General features: G+C 37.6%; 1 protein-coding gene across 2 annotated transcripts in view; it reads right to left on the bottom strand.

Annotated features, from left to right (window-relative positions):
* The window catches only part of CPEB1 (cytoplasmic polyadenylation element binding protein 1), a 59582-nt gene that overhangs the window by 9690 nt on the left and 30389 nt on the right, over window positions 1–19503 (bottom strand). Inside the window, exons 3-7 of one of the 2 annotated variants that reach the window (XM_044665782.1) lie at window positions 7884–8110; window positions 6207–6456; window positions 2699–2812; window positions 2298–2387; window positions 1185–1321 (exon numbers count right to left, since the gene is read on the bottom strand). In XM_044665782.1, the coding sequence (XP_044521717.1) occupies window positions 1185–1321; window positions 2298–2387; window positions 2699–2812; window positions 6207–6456; window positions 7884–8110 (818 nt within the window). Of the gene's footprint in view, window positions 1–1184; window positions 1322–2282; window positions 2388–2698; window positions 2813–6206; window positions 6457–7883; window positions 8111–19503 lie in introns of both variants that reach the window. The other variant, XM_044665781.1, reaches the window with a different exon arrangement.

Raw genomic sequence — 19503 nt, forward strand, 5'->3', positions numbered from 1 at the left:
GGGGGGGGGGGTTGAAGGGGAAAGGTGGAGCATGAATCATGTAACCATGTTAAAAATGAATATTAATAAATGTTAAAAAAAAAAAGATAAAAGCCAGATAACTATTACGGCAAAGAGGTTAGAAAGAGGTCAATAATAAGGTAACATCAGATAAAAAAATAAGTTACAAGATTCTCCATTTGATAGGTTAAGAAAATGAATCGCAAAAAAGGCTAAGTTGCTCAAGTCAAACAAATGGTCAAGACAGGATTCAAAACTAAAAGCAATACTCTATTACACAACTGCCTTCAAAAGAGAGCAGAAAGTCAAAGTATGGAGGACTAGAATTAGGTATGAACTTCCTAAGTCAGAGTTTGTGAAGAGACAATGAATTAACCATTTCATTTAAAGGATAAAGAGTCTAGGCCAGGAATACTGAATATAACATGGACAAAAGAAGCACTAGGTAGGAAGGAATAAAGGAAAGAACCATAACATCTACACTTCAACATCCTCATTTCATAAGAAGATGGTCAGTGATGCCGAGTGCCATATGCTACATCTGTAAAAAGGAAATTGGAAGAAACCATCTAAAAATGTATATATTTCTATGGACAAGGGAAATGTATCAAAACTACATTTCCCGTGATCCAACATGGTCCAACTGGTTTCCGTTTCCGACGTCTTGACGCAGGGGAGCGCTTAAATCTCGTGGGTTAGGAGGGAGTGCTCTCTTCTTTGGCGAGTAGAGGTCTTGGCTAGGAGGCAGTATGGAGGCGGCAGTTTTGAATGCTTACAAGCGCGTGGTCTAATGATTTTATCTATCAACATGGCTTTAATTAAAATACTAATATATATATTTATACCAGCCTTTATCATTTTTCATATTAACACATCCCATGCTTTAAGTAACAGTTTGGGATTCATGGAAGTTCTTCTAACGTTTAGTCCAGCATTCTCTCTGCACTACACTTCAGGAAGCAAGCAAATGCATAAAATGTTCCAAATTTTCCCATGCAGTAACCAAAAAGGTCTCCTCCCAACACCGAGGTTAGTTCTGGTTCCCCTTACCTCCCTCCTTCAAGCTCCTAAGTGGACTGGCCCAGTCTATTCAGATAGTGGCTTTATGCACAGGAAGCAAATGCCAGAACTTTCAGTCCTAGAAGTCAGGAGGGAACTAATTAAGCTAGAAAGAATCAACTAACCTCCTTACAACGCATCCTGCGGCTGGACATCTTGAAGTAATACTCGCTCAGGCCATCTGGACTTAGTGGATCTTGAGAACAAGCTTGGAGCAGGGCCCGCACAGATTTCTCCAGCTCAAATACCAGGTACACATACCCTGTTTAATTAGGGGAGGGGCAGGAAGGAGACTAAGTTAGCACATCTTTATATGAGCAAGTCTTTGACCACATGGCCTGAAACGCAGGCTCAGTTTTTTTTCCCACCATAGGCTCATTTTGGAAGGGAATTATTTCTTTTTGAGATAACTACAATAATATATGGTATCTTTTCTTGAATAGAAGTTATTTCTATGCCAAGTGTCCACAAAAAAATGCTTGGGTCATGGAAAGAGATGATAGTTGTGCCACCAACATATTTACAAATGGAAGAATTGGCAACTTACAGAAGTGGTCATTAGAAAATGGAACTCTATGACCAGTCAGAAAAGACAGAATGTCTAAATCAAAGCAGTCAAAGCTTGGGGGGAGGGGAGAGGGAAGAGACAGCAGTAGTAAGACTAAGGTGGATTTAACTGGGTTCCAATGATGCTCATTAAAATCCTAATAAGTCATTATAATGCTGCTTCATTTGCTTTCTTTAGTGAAGGTGAATGAGGTGGAAATTGGCACCTGATTCTACAGGGCTGGGACTTCAGACAATTCAGGAATAGAACCCCAGGGCTCCTTAATCCTGACAACTCCAGCGGGAGCTCAGAATCAGGCCAATCTCTTTAGAGAGCTAACTCAAAATGGAGTAAAAAACAAGAAAAGAAGCACTTCCATGAAAGTTTATTTCTTAGTAGGGAAAGCTCCATTGGACTGAGTTTCACTTAAGTTCACACAAGTGAGTGATTATAATTGCTTTGTTTTAAAGCTAGCATAAGGTGCAGTAATTCAGAGATCAAATGAAAATGGAGAGTGAAGCATGTGCTGGATCCAGAGGAGGTGACAGATCATAGTCTGCACCCTGGAGTGCTCTCACCAAGTTACCAGCATGCAGCTGTGACATCCCAGCATCCCTCAGTGTGGTCACATACCAGGGAGGAAAAAAATAAAGCAGTCCTACCATGTCTCTATTACCTTTAGGCATATTACCTTTGGGAGGGCACCGGGGGTGTTTGCCATCCTTACCAGGCCATTCCACACTCAAAGAACCAAATACACGGAAGGTGTTTATCAATCCAGCTGCAAAGAAGGAGGGTGGTAAGAGTTGTAGAGAAGCAAATGCTTTTGAGACAGAACTACTCTCTTCCATACCCCTGAGATAGACCACTTCTACCCACAAAGAATCATCTTAGGAACTGCACACTGAACTGCACAATTGGGCCCCTCATGGAGCTGTTCCTGCTCCGATTAGGACTGAGCTGGGAATTTAACCAATCTTCACCTTATTTTCAAGGCCCATGTGGTCTAGCCCTGCAGAGGACAATGTTGAAGGCACTCATTCCAAAATTTAAACATCCCAAACAAGGAGCATATTGCTGGAGCTAACTCACCTTCCGTGATGTCCCAAGGAACTCCTCCTAAAAACACCTTACAGGAATAGATGGGGTTCTTGTAGTTTCGAGGAGGAAGCTGACCACTCCAGGTGCATGTGGCTTCATTCACAGCTTCAAAAGAGGAAAAGTGAGATGTCAGAGAGTCAATGTATTTGGGGTCTTGCACTAGTGCTTTCTAGGTAAAAAGCCACAAAATGTCATCATATGACAAATATCTTGCTCCTTTGTGGGCTTTAGAGGATTTTTGTCTTGTCAAATTTTTTAGCTACTAAGACTTTATTTACTCTACCTAATTCATATGACATTAGATTTGACAGATGTTGAACAAGAAACAGAAGCAAGAGTGAAGGAAGAGAAATCTGGGATAAAAATTATCTTCAATCACCTTTAAACAGCTGAAATATTATCTACAAAATCATTGTAATGTTCCTTTGTTCCATTAGTTAGTCTGAGTTTTATTCCTACTGGAAAAGGTCTGCTGGCTTGAGTAAGCCTATTTTCCTATCCCAAATCTAACTTGCAGAAAAATCTGAAGATGAAAAACATCTACATGATGCTTTTTCATAATTTGCCCAGCAAAAGACAGCATTGCACTAAGGAAAACTGTAATGTGAATAGCAAAATTTAAAGAAAACATATTTTACATGAGAATATTTGTTTTCCCACATCTACCTGTATTTTTCTTCCTTTTGATCTTATTTTAGAAAGGAAGCTTGAAAAGAATCTTCCATTTTAGTTTATTTGGGGTTTTGTTTTACATGATTATTCTCTTACATAAATGAACAATATGGAAATAATGTTTTGCATGGTAATGTATTATAACCCAGATCAAATTGCTTGCCAGCTCCAAGAAGGGGGGGGGGTGAAGAGAGGAGAGGAGACAAGTTGGATTATATAACTTTGGAAAATTTATATGGAAATTTCTTATTACATGTAATTGGTAAAACAAAATATCTTTATAATAAAAAAAGAAAAGAAGCTTGGATGTAAATCCATACGCAGTAATAAAATAACCTATTTATAACTTTTTTTTTGTAACTTAGGCTTCTTTTATTTACCTACCCCTTTACAAATTAGCCTTCTTGTCCCTGGACTGAAGTTACCAATTGTATGAAAACTACCAACTAAAGACCTATTTAATAACATCATCAACATAAAAATTATTCAACTAAATAGTTCAGACCTATGAATTATCTAACCCAGAAACCTGATATCAACTCTGAGAGATAATCATTTTTCCTTGAGGTCAATGTCAAAGTGAAACAAGTAGGCCCAGATTTCTCTAAGTCATAATCATCATAGAGCTTATTTAAACTGACAAATTAAAAGTTATCTATCACTCTTTCACAGACAATGCATTTTAACATTCTCTTAATCTATATTTTTTCTACCAAAAATATCAACTCCCATCCAATCTCCGCACAATCACCTAATTGTAAAATGTTGAAATATAGTACCCAAATTTAGGATTCACTGTCTTCATTCCCATATTGGTTTTTAAGGCAATGTATAAGTCTACTTCTTGTTATTGATTTTTAGCTTTCCTTCTTTGGAATTTTTCTAGCTTACTTATGTCCCTAATAGTGTGCCATATGTGCCTTTTATAGAATGATTTGCATCATCCTAAGCCTAGGTTTAATACCCCTTTCCAAAGATGTTGGACCAACATGCTATGCTGTGATAGCCATAAAGTTGGGCATCCAAGAAACCTTTCAGAAACCAAGCACAAGACAGTATTTTGCCTCTATGTAAACAAAGCAAAACAAAAAGTGGTGTGTTGTAGATAAAGAAGGTCTATAGAAAGGTTGCTAAAATGATCAAAGGAAGGAGGACAGCTCCTATTTTACAACAGGTTTTCAGAGATGAAAATTCTTCAAGTCAGAAAGATGAATAGCAAAAGGAAACCAAGTCAAAGAGGCAGCAGCACAGGGAAATGAGAAGAGTTCCAGATTGGGAATTAGGGTCCCCAAGTTCAATTCCTGCTTCCTTCTGTGCAACCAGAGGCAAAATAGTTTTTCTTCTTCTTTATTAAGCCTCAGTTTCTGTGTCTATAAAATGAAGGGGACTTTGGATAAGATGATGTCTAAAGTCTTTCGTCATAGAAGAAAATAAATGGAATAAGTAAATATGAACTTGTTTGCTCAGGATTACAAAAAAATAAAATATATTATCATAGAATCACATAGAATAGGAAATTAAAGAAATAGAAGTCCCAGGAAAGGCAATTCAGTCACGCAAGGTGACACAGGCATCAAAGGACAAACAGAGGCCATGATGTAAACCCAGGCAAATCAATACCAAAGTTAACTCTTTTTTTAAGGCATCACACTACCTCAAGTTTGAGAAGCAAATTGGGGAAAAATACAAGTAAGCATGACTTTATATAGCAGGTATTAAGCTTAGAAACTCAAAGATATGATACATAGACCCTAGATATTCAAGAATGATCTAAATTCATAAATGGCACAGGGCTAAAATGCATTATTATGAGAAAATGGGAATGTCTGATAACATGTTTGATTATGGGGTACTCATATTACTACCTATCTTTGTATTTTCTCTTAGAAACAGAAGCCTGGGCCATAAGGACCACTAGGCTGCTATATACTTGAAGTATAGAGGTAGTCTCCACTAACTGTGCAATTTAATTCTAACATTACTATTAAGGCCTTATGTGTAAATAAACTTTTAAACACTTGGGATACAAAGCCAAAGAAAAGTCTCTGCCCTCAAGAAGCTTATATTCTACTCATCATGATTTGGTCCAAAAGAGAAAATATGTTTTCCATTTTGTTTCTAATTATCTCTTTGATATACAGCAATGTTAGCCTTGATAATTACAGCAGCATAATGGGCAACTGTCAATAGCATCCCTTAGCCACAATCAAGTTCAAAATCCATCATCCACATATATTATCTTGACATGTATAACCCAGATGAAACTGCTTGCTAGCTGCAGGAGGGGGAAGGGAGACAATTTGGACCACACAACTCAGGAAAACTCATGTGAAAATGTGTTATTACATGTAATTGTTAAATAAACATATATAGTGTTCAGCCAACATGTACCAATAGGTTGACAGCACTATAAAATCCTAGGAAGTCTTCCTCCTTGCCTTGTCTGAGACTACTCTGAGTCTCATCTACTATACTATCCTCCTCACTCAACCCGACTACTCTGAGTCTCATCTACTATACTATCCTCCTCACTCAACCCGAGACATAATTCTATACTTCATCCATATCTGCTTGGTACTTACTATGTTACCCTGAAAAGCAAAGAGTTTATGATTTCACTGTGTAACCCTTCCTTCCAGAAGATTTATAAGCATATTCAATAAGACTATGTCTATATTCTGGAATTAGACAGTTCATACTCTACGTAATAATCCTCTGCTTATCAGAAGAGTTTAGATAGTATCCAAATCAATTAAAACATGCATTTATTTATTATGCACTTGGGGATGAATAAAAGAAGAAAATTCAACAGGCCTAGAGCCCTTACCTGCAGCTTGTCTATGGAGTCTGGCCTCCCTCTCAATACTAAAAGGATCCTCTGGAGCTTCTAACAAGTCCCAAGAAGGCCAAACTGATGCTCCAGGCCATCTCTTTGATGCATTGGTAGGAGAGGGAGTTACTGCAGCTAGAGCAGCCTGGTCTTGGTCCAGCCATGACCCAACTCCCATCTTTAAAGGGTCTCTGGGACCAGCCCCAAGGGGCAGGAAAGGCAGAGGAGGGGAGATGCGAAGACTGGACTGTAAAAAGAAAAAAAATTGGCAGATACAAAATAGGATTTTAAGGAGGCAAAAACCAATTTTTTAAAAAAGCATTTGGACAGTAAATTCTCTAGTCCATACTTCCACTTGACCAAAGACCAGGTTTTGTTGTTTAGTTGTTTCACTCATATCCAACTCTGTGACCCCATTTGGGGTTTTCATGACAAAGATACTAGAGTAGTTTGCCATATCCTAATCCAACTCATTTTGCAGATGAGGAAACTGAAGCAAGACTTGCCCAGGGTCACACAGCTAGGAAGTGTCTGAAGACAGATTTTAACTCAGAAGATAAGTCTTCCTGACTCCAGACCTAGCACCCTACCCACTGTGCTACCTAGCTACCCACCCCCAAAGACTGGGTTAAGATCATATTAATCAACATTCTTTAGTTTTTTTGACAGGTTAGAGACCCTATAAATCTGTCACCTTGAGCTTAAGTAAAGAGTCAGGACAAAGGTTAGTTGAACTCAAGTAACCCTTTCTGAGCAAAAGGCAAATTGGGCTTGACCAGCTCAGCAGGACAAATCTATGATCACCTGTATTTTCCATCAAAGGGCAACAAATGAAAATTGTCTACATGAACCAAGTTGATTTGATTTGATTTTTTCAAACCCTTAACTTCCGTCTTGGAATCAATGCTATGTGTGGTATCCAAGGCAGAAGAGCAGTAAGGGCTAGGCAATGGGGGCTAAGTGACTTGCCCAGGGTCACACAGTTAGGAAGGGTCTATAGCTAAATTTGAACCCAGGACCTCCCATCTCTAGGCCTGGCTTTCAAACCACTGAGCCACCTACCCATCCCCCAGTTGATTTTTAAAATAGCTAAATTCCAAATATTTGGATCTCATACTCTAGATGTTAGTCCTTAAAGCAAGAAAATTAGCAGGTCATCTTAAGAAGATTGCAAATTAGAAAATTTTACATCCCTGTGAGTTCTGACCAAGCATTTCTCTAAGTATAGTCATCATGGACAGGATAAGCTTATAAGGTAGAAGCAAGCCACAGAAATGGACCAAGGATGGCCAGTGATTATCAGCTACTTTGGAACTGTGAAAACCTTGTTTTTTGATTCTAACCTCTAACCTCTTCTTGTCTTGGTTCCCCACTTCAAAATTTTCTGGGACATTCTAGGTAAGTTACAGCAAATTCTCTTGATAATTTTCTACCTTGAGAAGGATGAGGTATTCCTAGACCCATAGGTAATAATCACTTATTTTATGTCCCCTTAAGAAATAATTTCTCTACTGCTCTCTCCTCTGCATATATCCCCCTAACCTCTTTGACATATAAAGCCAAGATGTAGGTTTTCTAACGGTGAAGCTCTGATAAAAGGTGCCCCATCTCTAACACATTCAACTAGAACACTTCAGGGACCGCAACCGCCTCCCTGGAAAATAAATTACTTACAATTAAATCCGAGAGATGGTCTGATCCAGAGCTGAAACCACTTGTATCTGAATCAGAAGGGCTGCTGGAACGGGAATCCAGGACAGGACGGGCATCCAGGCGGGATCCTCTCATAGATGGTGTTGGAAACTTTTCCACCAACTCAGAGTTAGTGGGGTCCAGGGGCAAGAAGCCCAGAGGAGGTTTTCCCAATACATTTCCCAGTGGGTTATTGAGCATGCTCAATACTAGGAAGAAAATAAAAGGTAACCCAATTTAAGAGTATGAAGTCTTTCTTCTGTCCTGGCTATCTCCCCACCCCCTTAAAAAGCTACAAAATCAGCATCAATGACAGTACAAGAAAACAAAACAGAATAGCTTCTGTGCATTTTGGGGTTGTGTTTTAAAGACAAGTGTTGGGACAGCAGTGGAACGCTATCCAGTGATCTTTTTGTTCAGCAAGGGTTTTCATTAAGAAGTTAACAGTCTATTAGAAAACAATTCAAATAGCTGTACAAATTCCCTACTCAGAGCAATTACCCAAGCTGACTTCCAATTCCTCCTATGATTTGGGCTACTTGGATTTTAGTTTTCAAGTTCAACTCTTAGAACTATGGAAAGTGAAGATCAGAAGGGTTACATGATGACAGGCACATGATTCTTAAGCAGCTAAGATGCAATTAACACCCAGGTCCTCCAGCACTAAACCAAGTGTGTCACTGTCTTCACTGCTAAGGAGTAGTACATCAGAAGTTTAATTCGTCACTTATCTTTTGCACTACTTTGTGATACCCTCCCCCCACCAAAAAAAGAACTGTTTAGATCCAAACCCACCATCTCTTTTCATCTCTACCAATCTGATAATGGCTAGTATCTATTCTTTAAAAGGTTTTGCAAAATGGCTTACATATTTCATTGGGTTGCTAATTGATAAGTACAACAGTGATTATCAAACTTTTAGGAGCCCCATAGATAGAGCACTGGGCCTGAAGTCAAAGACCCAAATTTATATCCAGCCTTCAGCCTGGATGCAAAACCTGCATTTCATCTATAAAACCCCAATAATTATAGTACTAGCTATCAAGAATATTGTGAAGATTAAATGGAATATTTGCAAAAGTGTTTTGCAAACCTTAAAGTGTTCTATAGATGCTAGGTATTATTATTAGTGTTTATTATATAGTATACCATCCTACTATAATTCTGTACCACTCAAAATTATGTTTAACACTTTAGGATAAAAGAATATTTTGAAATTTTCAGGACAACTAGATCTATCTTCAAAGTAAACCAAATTAGAATTGAGAAGCCCAGCTGCATAAAAAGGTGGTCACATTTCAAAGCACTCTTCTATGCAATAAAAGGCCAGGGCATCCACAGTCAGGCCAAAACAATATTCCCATAGTATTCTTTAATCCAGAAATCCTCTTATGTTTGAGCTTTTCTGTTGTTTTTGATGAAAACAAAAGCCATTTTATTGCAAGTAATATGGCGAAAGTATGCTCACAAAGCTGAAAAGCTCTTTCACCTTCTTCCAAAGATATGTAGGCTCCAATTCCTGGCCACAAATATGCATATAGAATATTTCTGAAAGAAGTGAGCTGCCCAAGTTCTCATTATATGAAAGCCAAGGGATTGCTACATTGTACTATTCATTTATTTATGTGTTGGGCAGTAAGGTGGACTACAAAATAAACATAAGGTAGATTGTACCTTCAAGGAGCTTACAACTTAGTTAAGATATGACTAGACCCAATGAAAGCAATGGGGACTAAACTAAGTCAGTGTATAACCAAAGATTAGGTTGGATGTTCCTGAAGGAAGGCTAGAAGGGGCAAGCAAGGAAGATTGCCAGGTACAGATGAAATCTACCTTTCCCACCAAGGACAAAGATCCATTTATGCAAAGTACAATACCCAATATGAGCACAAACATCCACATAACAATGTGTTACGGGCACAAGAAGACTGGCCTAGCTAGGCTCATGCAATAATAAGATGTCTGTTGAAGTCAAGTCATAAAAGGACCCTAAATGACAGAGAAGTGGTTAGTCTTAGTATAAGAAGAAATTAATTTAGTGATTCTTCAGTGGGAAATGACTGGTCTAGTGAGAGAAAAAGGGATAGTTTGGAGCAACTGTTTTAACTTCCTAAACAGGAGGTTAAGGGTTTTAATTCGTTTTCCTAGAGCAGAAAGTATCCTCCCAGGAAGGACAAGTATAAGCAACACTTATTTACCTGTATACATGTCCTATCTCATTTCAACCCCTTACCTTCTATCTTAGAATCAATACTAAGTATTGGTTCCAAGGCAGAAGAGTGGTAAGAGCTAGGCAATTGGGATAAGTGACTTGCCCAGGGTCACACAGCTAGGAAATGTCTAAGGCAAATTTAAAACTAGAATCTCCTGGCTCTCTATCCACTGATTTTTTTTTTATCTGCCTCTCCTCTACTAACTTCTTGAAATGGGTTGTACACTTTACAATATTGCTCAACAAACTTCTTAACATAAAAGTCTTAATATAGAAAACTCTCAGTAAATATAAAATCAACAAGAATTTTGTGTTCATCTTTCCTATTTCAAGGACAAAGCTGAGACGTTGTTAGGAAATCTGCCAAGATACACTAGGATATGGCCTTCTTGCAAAGTGTTTATGGATTGTATATATTTCCAGGTCTATCAGAGCTAAGAAGCCATGACTACCTTGTTTGAGTTACAATCAAAGCACTCTAAAAAGCAACTATTTTTAAGCAATGTTTGACAAAAGCTAGTACATACTCAAAACTGGCAAGATCTGACAAGCAGGACAGTAACTGGTTAAAGTCAGGCTGCCCGGTATGCTCCATTTCATAAAGAAGAACCATAAAACTACATTCAGTACCAAGAGTTGACTGGACCCTCCAAAAAAAAAAGTCTTTGCATTCTGAGGACTCCCACTCCAAACCACAGTTCAATAACAACTGAGTATATGCCAGAGCCCATCGCTTATATTCCTTACAGAGAACTGCAATGACTTCTCATTCGATCCCTTTGGAAAGTGCTTTGAGAAACTACACTGTATTATTAGAGCTCTGTCCAATTTATTTGTCCAGGGGCTGCAGGGAGTCCAGTGTGGTGCTAAGAAGAAACCAGCCAGGTAAAAGTGGTAAATGGTCGCAGGCCTAAATCAGTTTAGAAAAAATGTCTCGCCACCTCTCAAGTCTCACACAGTTTTAGCAATATAGAAAGGCTATGGTTACAATTCCTTTAAGTAAGATCTGGACTTAGTAAAAAGGGCTTAAATTCACTCAGCACTACCTAAACCTTTCCTTATATATTAAGGATAGATCAGAAATAATTACCTGATGTTATGTTTGAATAAACCTCCTACATTAGTCATGGACAGTCTCAGGGTCCTAGCAAATTCAGGAACCTCTAGTCGCTCACACCCTACTTTTTCAAAGGTTGATGAACAAATAAAGGCAAATTCTACTCGGCTGGCATTTTCTACCATCTTTGTCATGACAAAGATCAAAAGATCATGTTTCCCTGAACCATGAAAATTATGATCACAGTTGGATATAGATAAATTTCCTCTTAAAGAAAAACCAATTAGCACATTTGTGTCATTTAGATTAAATGCATTTTTAGGACACTTGTTTCTATCTGGAGCTTGCAAAATAAGGAGGACTGCTGGGGTCTGGCACAGTTTTAGATCTTAAAATATTTAGTCCACCAGGACTAAGTTTTCCTTCTCATTGATAAATTCATTCTGCAGTCCCACAGGCCTAAGACACTCCACTCACTGCAGCAGTCAGCCTCTTCCAAAGAACATTAGTATATACAGACATGTATAATCTCAAATATTACTGAGTTCTACTGAAAACCAGGTAAAAAAATGTGTTGGCCAGGATGAAATAAGTCAAGTATGAACTTCATTTAAGTGCCTAAGAGCAGAAAACATTCCCAACAGCTATTCTGTGCCTCTTCTCACTGTTCTTCTCTTGCCAAGACTAACAGATATTCCCTGCTTATTTACTTACTATTTATTGGTAATGGCATAATGGAGGCACAGGCATATAACTCTTTATTATATTGAACTGTAAGCAACCAGTTATTACTAACATTCAACTGTAACCAAAAACTTTCAGGAAGCTCAATGGTTAGAGAAAATTCTTACTTTAATCCCATAGCCCAATGTGCCTTAAAAAGTACCTCAAAATGAATATTAAATAATTTAAAAGGAAGCAAAATGGGCAAAGCTATATCACAGTGCTTCAATAAAATGAAATAGTTTCAGGACAGAATGATGTTAATATCCAAAGAATTGCTTTCCTTTAAGGGAAAATAGGACCTTCATGGAGGAATTCAACACGTCCAGTCCCAGCTCATGCCCTGCCACCACCACCACCACCCCCAACCTAGACTTCCTTCTGACATCATGGCCGGTGACACTAGCACCCTGTCCATAGCCTTGAAGCTCTATTTGATTCTTACCCTTCTCCCTTACATGTTATGTTCAGTTATCAAGCCCTATAGATCCCACCTTAGCCATAACTCTCAAATGCATCCCCCCTCTCTCCACTTTAACTTCTTCAGCACAATGGCTCTTAATGTGGTCTGGGAACCTCTGGGAGTCCCTGAGAGCCTTTGATGATGTCTTTGTAGTCAAAATTATTTTCCTAAATTAAGTCATTTTAATTTCTAATAGACTAAGTACCTATGTATATATATACATATAAATGTGTTTAAATAAAAACACACAAATACATACACCTACATGTAGATACATATATATTATATATAAAACTCATAAAAGTTCTTTGAGGAATCTTCAGTTTTTAAGAGTGTTAAGGGGTCCTGAGATCCCTTTAGGGAGCTTGAAAAAGGTTACATTCTCTAAATTAGCATCTGCCTGGACTATTGCAATAATCTCTCTTATGGACTGTACTACTCTCATGTTCCTCCCTCCAATCTAGTGCCAATCTGATAATCTCACTCCCTCTACTCAAATTCCTACAGTCCCCCATTACCTCCAAGATCAAATATAAAAATCCTATGTTCATTTTTTGAAGACCTTCACAATATGACTATTCAGTACATTTTTTTTTGCTCCTTGTGCCAAGATTAAAAACACTGGCCTATTTGCTATTGCTCTCAAATGACACTCCATCTCCCCAATTTGGCACCTTTTCATCAGCTGTCTCCCATCCTCCTCACCTACACATCACGGGCTTCCTCTCTATAAGACTTCACTCAAATGCCACCTTCTGCAGGTCAAGCTACTTAACTGAGATGGCCTCTCATGTATAAAGCACACACCCACACCCTATTAATTTGTATGTTGCGTCCCCCCAAGCCTCCCCTTTAAACCTGAGCTCCTTGAAGCAGGGATCACCGTTTTTATCTATTTTTTTAATCCTTAATACTTAACTCAGTGCCTAACAAACAACATGCATTTAATAAATGCTTGTTGACTGAATGAACTAGGCCTCAAATACTTACTAGCTGAATCATCTTGGCCAAGTCACAACTCCTCTGTGCCTATTTCCACATCTGTAAAATGATAAGCACTATATTTATGAAAATGAATAAGATAATAGGCTTAAAGTACTTTAGATGCTACATACAGTGTCCATTTTGTGAAATGCTTTTAAGTAAGCTTCCCTGCTAGTTTTTTTTTTCTAGACAGTTCCCAGATCACAACCCTGAAGCAGTACCCATACTATTCTAAAAACATTTAAAGACCCAAAGCAACAGACAACAAAATAGGTAGGCAAGAACAAGTTGATGTATTCTGTGACTATGCTGTCACCAGCACATTTTTTCCTAGTATCTGATAGCATTTGGACACATGAAGAAAGAAGCTGGATTCCTTCCTAGAAACTGAACCTCTCATGGAATTGTTAATGCCTTTCCTGCTCTCTTCCATATTCTCCACAAAAGCTAATGCAACAGTTCCTGGAAGGCAGCATAGCCAAAATCTAATGCTACATAGTCTGTAACTTACCCATTCTCCACAAAGTATCATATGGCCAATAGACCCATCCATTATAGGGCTGATCAAGTCAATTATTAGTCAATGCATGCCCAAGGATAAGGAGTACAAAGCACCAATTGATATGGGTCAAAAAGAGAAGTTAAAGCAAAGGACAAGAATGTCTTGGTAAAGTCAATCCATTTCTTAGCTCCAAAACTTTGTCTTTAAATCTACTGGCTCAAATTACACACCCTCATTTTGAATTCATTGTTATCTCTCACTTACCCCAGGAAGCTGATTTCTTAGGCTCAAAAATGGAGAGAATGAATGATGGGTGACTAATGCAAAAGACAAAAACCCAACTGCTCAAAGATAAACACTACCTATGTGAACTATATCAGAAAAGAAACCATTCCTTAGAGGTTAGACTATGGCAAGGAAAGCAAGACAATGAGAAACCAGTACACATTTCTATATCCAAAAGAAACCTCTCCAATTTTCAATAGTACACTACTGGTTTTAGTAGAGATGTCAGATTTGAACATCCCTCAGCCAGGAGACCCAAGTTTTCATGTGTCAAAACAAAATGGAACATGTGCTCAAATTCTGGTACAGATAAAATTCTCAGCAAAGAAACTACCAATCACTATGTATTTGGAAATCCACGTGCCATCCCACCTAGGATTATCCTCTACTGACCAAATACCTGGAGTAGTAACATTTGGCTAGTATAATGTTATTCAAATGTAAATGTAAACAAGTACACAAGCTTCCTATAAAGCAGAAGTCCTTAACCTAGGGTTCATAAACATATTTAAATATATATATATGAATGTTTCTCATAACTATCTCAATATAATTTTTTTCTTTTTAATCCTATTTTTTTTTTTTTGCATTTAAAAATGTTCTGAGCAACAGGCCATACATAGGTTTCAAACTGTCCAAGGAATTCCATGATATGCAGAAAAGGTTAAGGATCCGATCCTGGTTACTGAGAAATGAAATAAGAATTTTTTTTAAGAAAAAAATGATCCAGATGAAAATGTAGAAAATAGAAGCTTAATGCAGAGGCTTGGGGAGCAGTTTTAAGGCAAGTGAAAAGAACACAGGATTTTGAAATAAGCATTAAGAAAGATGGAATACATGAGAAAAAAAACCAACATATAATTTTGCCAAAAGCAGCCTTTTCCCCATGGAATATTTTCAGATCCACAGGAAGCATTAGTTGATTAGTAGGGTTGAACTGCTCTCTCTCCTTACCCTTGGTGTCAGTTGTCAGGTCTTACTGATTCTTCCTCACTGCATGTTTGATATCAGTGTTCTTTTCAACCACTTAGTTCTGGCCTTAGTCCTTAAACACTGACCATCAACACTATGGAAATAGCCTTACTTACCTCAAAAGTATCTCTCCAATCTATTCTCCACAAAACTATCAAAGTAATATTTAAAGTCTGGACTGACCATATCACTTAATTGTACACTAAACTTCAATACTAACTCCTGTTTGCCATTTTAAGCCATTTTGCCTCCCTTGCTATTAACTACATTCCATTTCCCATCTCTTTATCTTTAAAGAAGTATCATGGTTTAATAACAGCAGATGACCTCAGAGCCAGAAGGGCCTGGGTACAAAATAGCTAGCAAACATTTTATACTTAGCCTTTATAAAACACTTTAAGGTTTGCGAATCACTTTACGAAAATATTAATTCATTGATCCACATGATATCCCAAAGAGATAGGAACTATTATCTATATTTTATAAAAGAAGAAATTGAGGCTGAGAGATTCAGTGACTTGCCCTTCACAGTAAGAAAGATGTCTGACACTGGATTCTAACTCAGATCTTCCTGACTCAGAGTCCCATGCTCTATCCACTACATCACTTAGCTGCCCACAATAGTACTACGTCTGATACATCTTAGCTTTATAACCCTTGAAAGTAAGGCTATTTAACCTTTTAATGCTCCAGGAAAGGCAAAAAGACTAGGCTACAGAAGTGGCAAAATGGAGTTCTCATTTGAAGATTTTCCTATTAAGTCTCATGAAATCACAGGTCCAATTTTTATACCATTTAACATGTCCCACACCTGGAATAAGTGTTCCCTCCTTACTTCTGCCTCTTTAAAGTCCCTCATTTCCTTTAAATTTCAGCTCAAATGCTACTACCTACATGATCTGAAGCCAATAGTACCTTCCAGTTGAAAATACCACATATATATTTGCATATTATTATCTTCCTTCCTACGATCCATGCCAAGCTCCAAGTCAGGGGCCCATTTCATTTGTGTATCCTTAGGGCCTAAACTAGTGCCCAGAACACTGGAACATCCTTAACATGTTATGTAAGTATTAACTATTGTTAAAAAAAAAGCAATGATTATTAATAGATGACTTCCTCTTGCACAAGGATTTAGCTTTGCTGATATATCCAAGCCCACAAAGCTCTTTCTGCTCATGTATAAAAAAAGGGGGGAGATGTTGCTAGACTGAAGTTCTTTCCAGCTTAGTCCCCAAGAATTTATTAAGAACTTTGTAGCCAGACATTGTCCTAAGGAACAATGACAGAAAAAACATATCTACCTGCAAGAAGCCTGGCCCTATACTCTGGGACTCGTCTGTCCATCCCAATTACACTATAATTTCACCACAAGACTCTGCTCTATGGCATGGCTTTCTTAGTGATTATTACTTTAAGTATCCTACCCAGCTATCTGCTGTTACCCCCCAAAAAATGTCTTAAAATGTGACTAGAACCCATTGTGCAAAGTTACGGCTCTAGAATCTAGCCTGACAATGCCAATTCCTTCCTATAAAGGTGCTACCAAGAATCAGAAATCTTTGTCAAATGACCTTACCAATCAGCCCCCAGTAATTCTTCCTATACTTGTCCATTCCTCAGGCTACTTAAGTTGCCAGGCATAAAATGATGATATAGAATAAGTCTTTGACCTTCATGGCTACAATTCTTTTATTCTTCACTTGGTGACTATACCCTATACTATGCCCCAAAGCAACCATTTAAAAACCTCTTACATATTATCTCATTTGTACAATAAGTTTTTTCAAAGCACTTTCACAACAATTCTGTGAGGTGTTTTAAGTCTGAGCATTACCCCCATTTTGCAAATATAGAATCTGAGGTTCTCAGGGGGCAATGTGTCCATGATCATACAGGTTAGTTGTCAAGACTTTATTGGAACATAGGCCTCTTACCTCCACGTTCATCTTTATATGTTCGGTATGACATGGTACCTCAAAAGCCCCGAGATCAAACTACAACCCTTTCCTTTTCAGAAATCTCTTCTACAGTTCATCTAATATAAGCTCTCTTTATTTTCCCTCCTCCAATATTCTCTGCATCTTTTCCCATTTTTCCTCTCTTGTCTAAAAGGACAAATTATCATGTAATTTATAAAGCACATCTCCCCCAATCTTCTCCAGGAGTTCACAACTATCTGTTCTTTATACCTTCTTAGTAACTTGGAGCTGATGAGTAAGCTCCCATTAGTTTAACTATCATTTCTATGCAAATAACTCCCAGATCTACATAGCCAGACCCAGAATCTCTCCTGACCTGAACATTTTAAACTAGATACCTCAGAAATATCTTGAATTCAACTTGTGTGAGGAAATTGAATTTAAATTTCCTTCAAACTCTCCCATTTTCCAACTTCCTCATTTCCAATGAAGGCACTATAATCTTCCCAATGTCTCAAATTTGCAATCATTATTCTCAACTCTTCATTTTCCCTCATTCTATACATCTAACTAGTTGCCAAGTTTTGTCCTTTCTCTCATACCTAACTCCTCTCTATTTACAGCTATCATCTTGGGTCTAGTCTTCAAGCCATCACCTCTGAATGAATATTCCAATTGGTACCCCTACCTTGAGACTCCTATCACTCTGGTCCACAATGTATGCTCATTGAGAGTAGTGATTATTCTTTTGAATTTATATCCCCAATGTCTAACACATAGTAGGCACACGAAATACTTTTTGATCAAGTTCAACTTTACTTCCATTCCAATGTCCAAAAACTTGTTTACTTTCACATTAAAAAAAAAGCCTGCCTTAAAGCATCTTTTTTATCTGAAGCAATAGGCCTCCCTCCTTTCTTGGCCATATTCTTTAAATCAATGCTTTTATTTCAATGTCAACTCACTCTTAAAAATCTGGTTTCTAAAAAGGGGAAAGGACTTACTAAGTACAAAACTATTTATAGTTCTTTTTGTGGTGACAGAGAATTGAAAGCTAAAAACTGTCCATCAATTGGGTAATGGCTGAACAAAATGTAGTATATGATGGTGACAATACTACTGTGTTGAAAGGAATGGCAAACAGGATGACTTCAGAAAGAATTGGAAAGACCTTCATAGACTGATGCAGAGTGAAATAAGAAGAACCAGGAGAACATTGTATGCAATTACAGCAATACTGTGAAATGATCAGCTGTGATAGTTTGCTACTCTCATCAATACAAAGGTCCAGGACATTTCTAAGGGACTTATGACAAAGAATGCTGTCCATCTCCAAAGAAAAAACTGTTGGAGCTGGAAATGCAGATGAAATCATATGACTTTTCACCTGTTTATTGAGGTTTTGGTTGGGAGGAGGTTGGTTTTACATGATTATTCATTTACAAAATGAATATAGAAATGTTTTGCAAGATAATACATTTATAACCCAGGCAGAATTTCTTGTCAGCTCCAGGAGCAGGGAGGGAAGGGAGAAAGGAGATCAATTTGGATCATATAACTTCAGAAAACTTAAATGGAAATTTATTACATGTAATTGGTAAAAAAATAAAATCAATTTTCTCTGCTGTCATACTACTAAAACTGTTTTCCAAAAGTCAATGGATGTGGAAGTCTAAGTTCCTAGACATAGAAAATATAAAGAATAAAGCTGTGTTAGGCATCAAAGGAGAATGTATGTAAAAAAACTATTTTTAAATCAACTATCATTACTATCAACTTATATTTGAAATTTCTCATCTTTTGCTTTGTATTAGTTGTACGATTAGTTGTATAAATAAAATTTATTTAGATTATATTTCCATGGTTACATGATTCATTTTCTCTCTCTCCCCCTCCAAGAGCTGACAAGCATTATTTCAATTGGATTACTGCATACTAATTTATGAAGCAACTTTAATTATCTTTGTTAAGGTGCTTAACATGGAACCTGGTACATAGGAGGTACTCACAATATTAAATGAATGATTGTACAGCATTAAAATGTACTTGTAGGCAGGTAGGTAGAAGAGGCCCAAAGCCTTTATCCTTTTCTATTGTAAATTATACAATTATAAAATTTTATAAATACAAGATCATTGTTATTATTTAGATACAACTGATGCCCAAAGAGCCTGTTGGAAATACAGCTTATCTGATATAGTACAAAGACATATTGGCAAAGCAATGTGGCATATAGCACTATGGTAGGCAATAGAAGGAACCACACAGAATCAAGTGGAATTCAGCAGCATTTAACTGAACTAACAACATTCATAATCCCCAACTACTCAAGAGTTCAGCCTAACTATGCACACAGGAAAGATTGGACAGATAAAGAGTGGCTGCTCTTCAGATAAGGACATGATATTGGAAGGACAGCCTATAGAGCTTATCCCTAAGTATACATTGACTTGGACCCAAAGAAGGATAGCTATCCAATAAG

The sequence above is a fragment of the Gracilinanus agilis genome, chromosome 2 (assembly GCF_016433145.1).
Source record: "Gracilinanus agilis isolate LMUSP501 chromosome 2, AgileGrace, whole genome shotgun sequence".
Taxonomy (NCBI): domain Eukaryota; kingdom Metazoa; phylum Chordata; class Mammalia; order Didelphimorphia; family Didelphidae; genus Gracilinanus; species Gracilinanus agilis.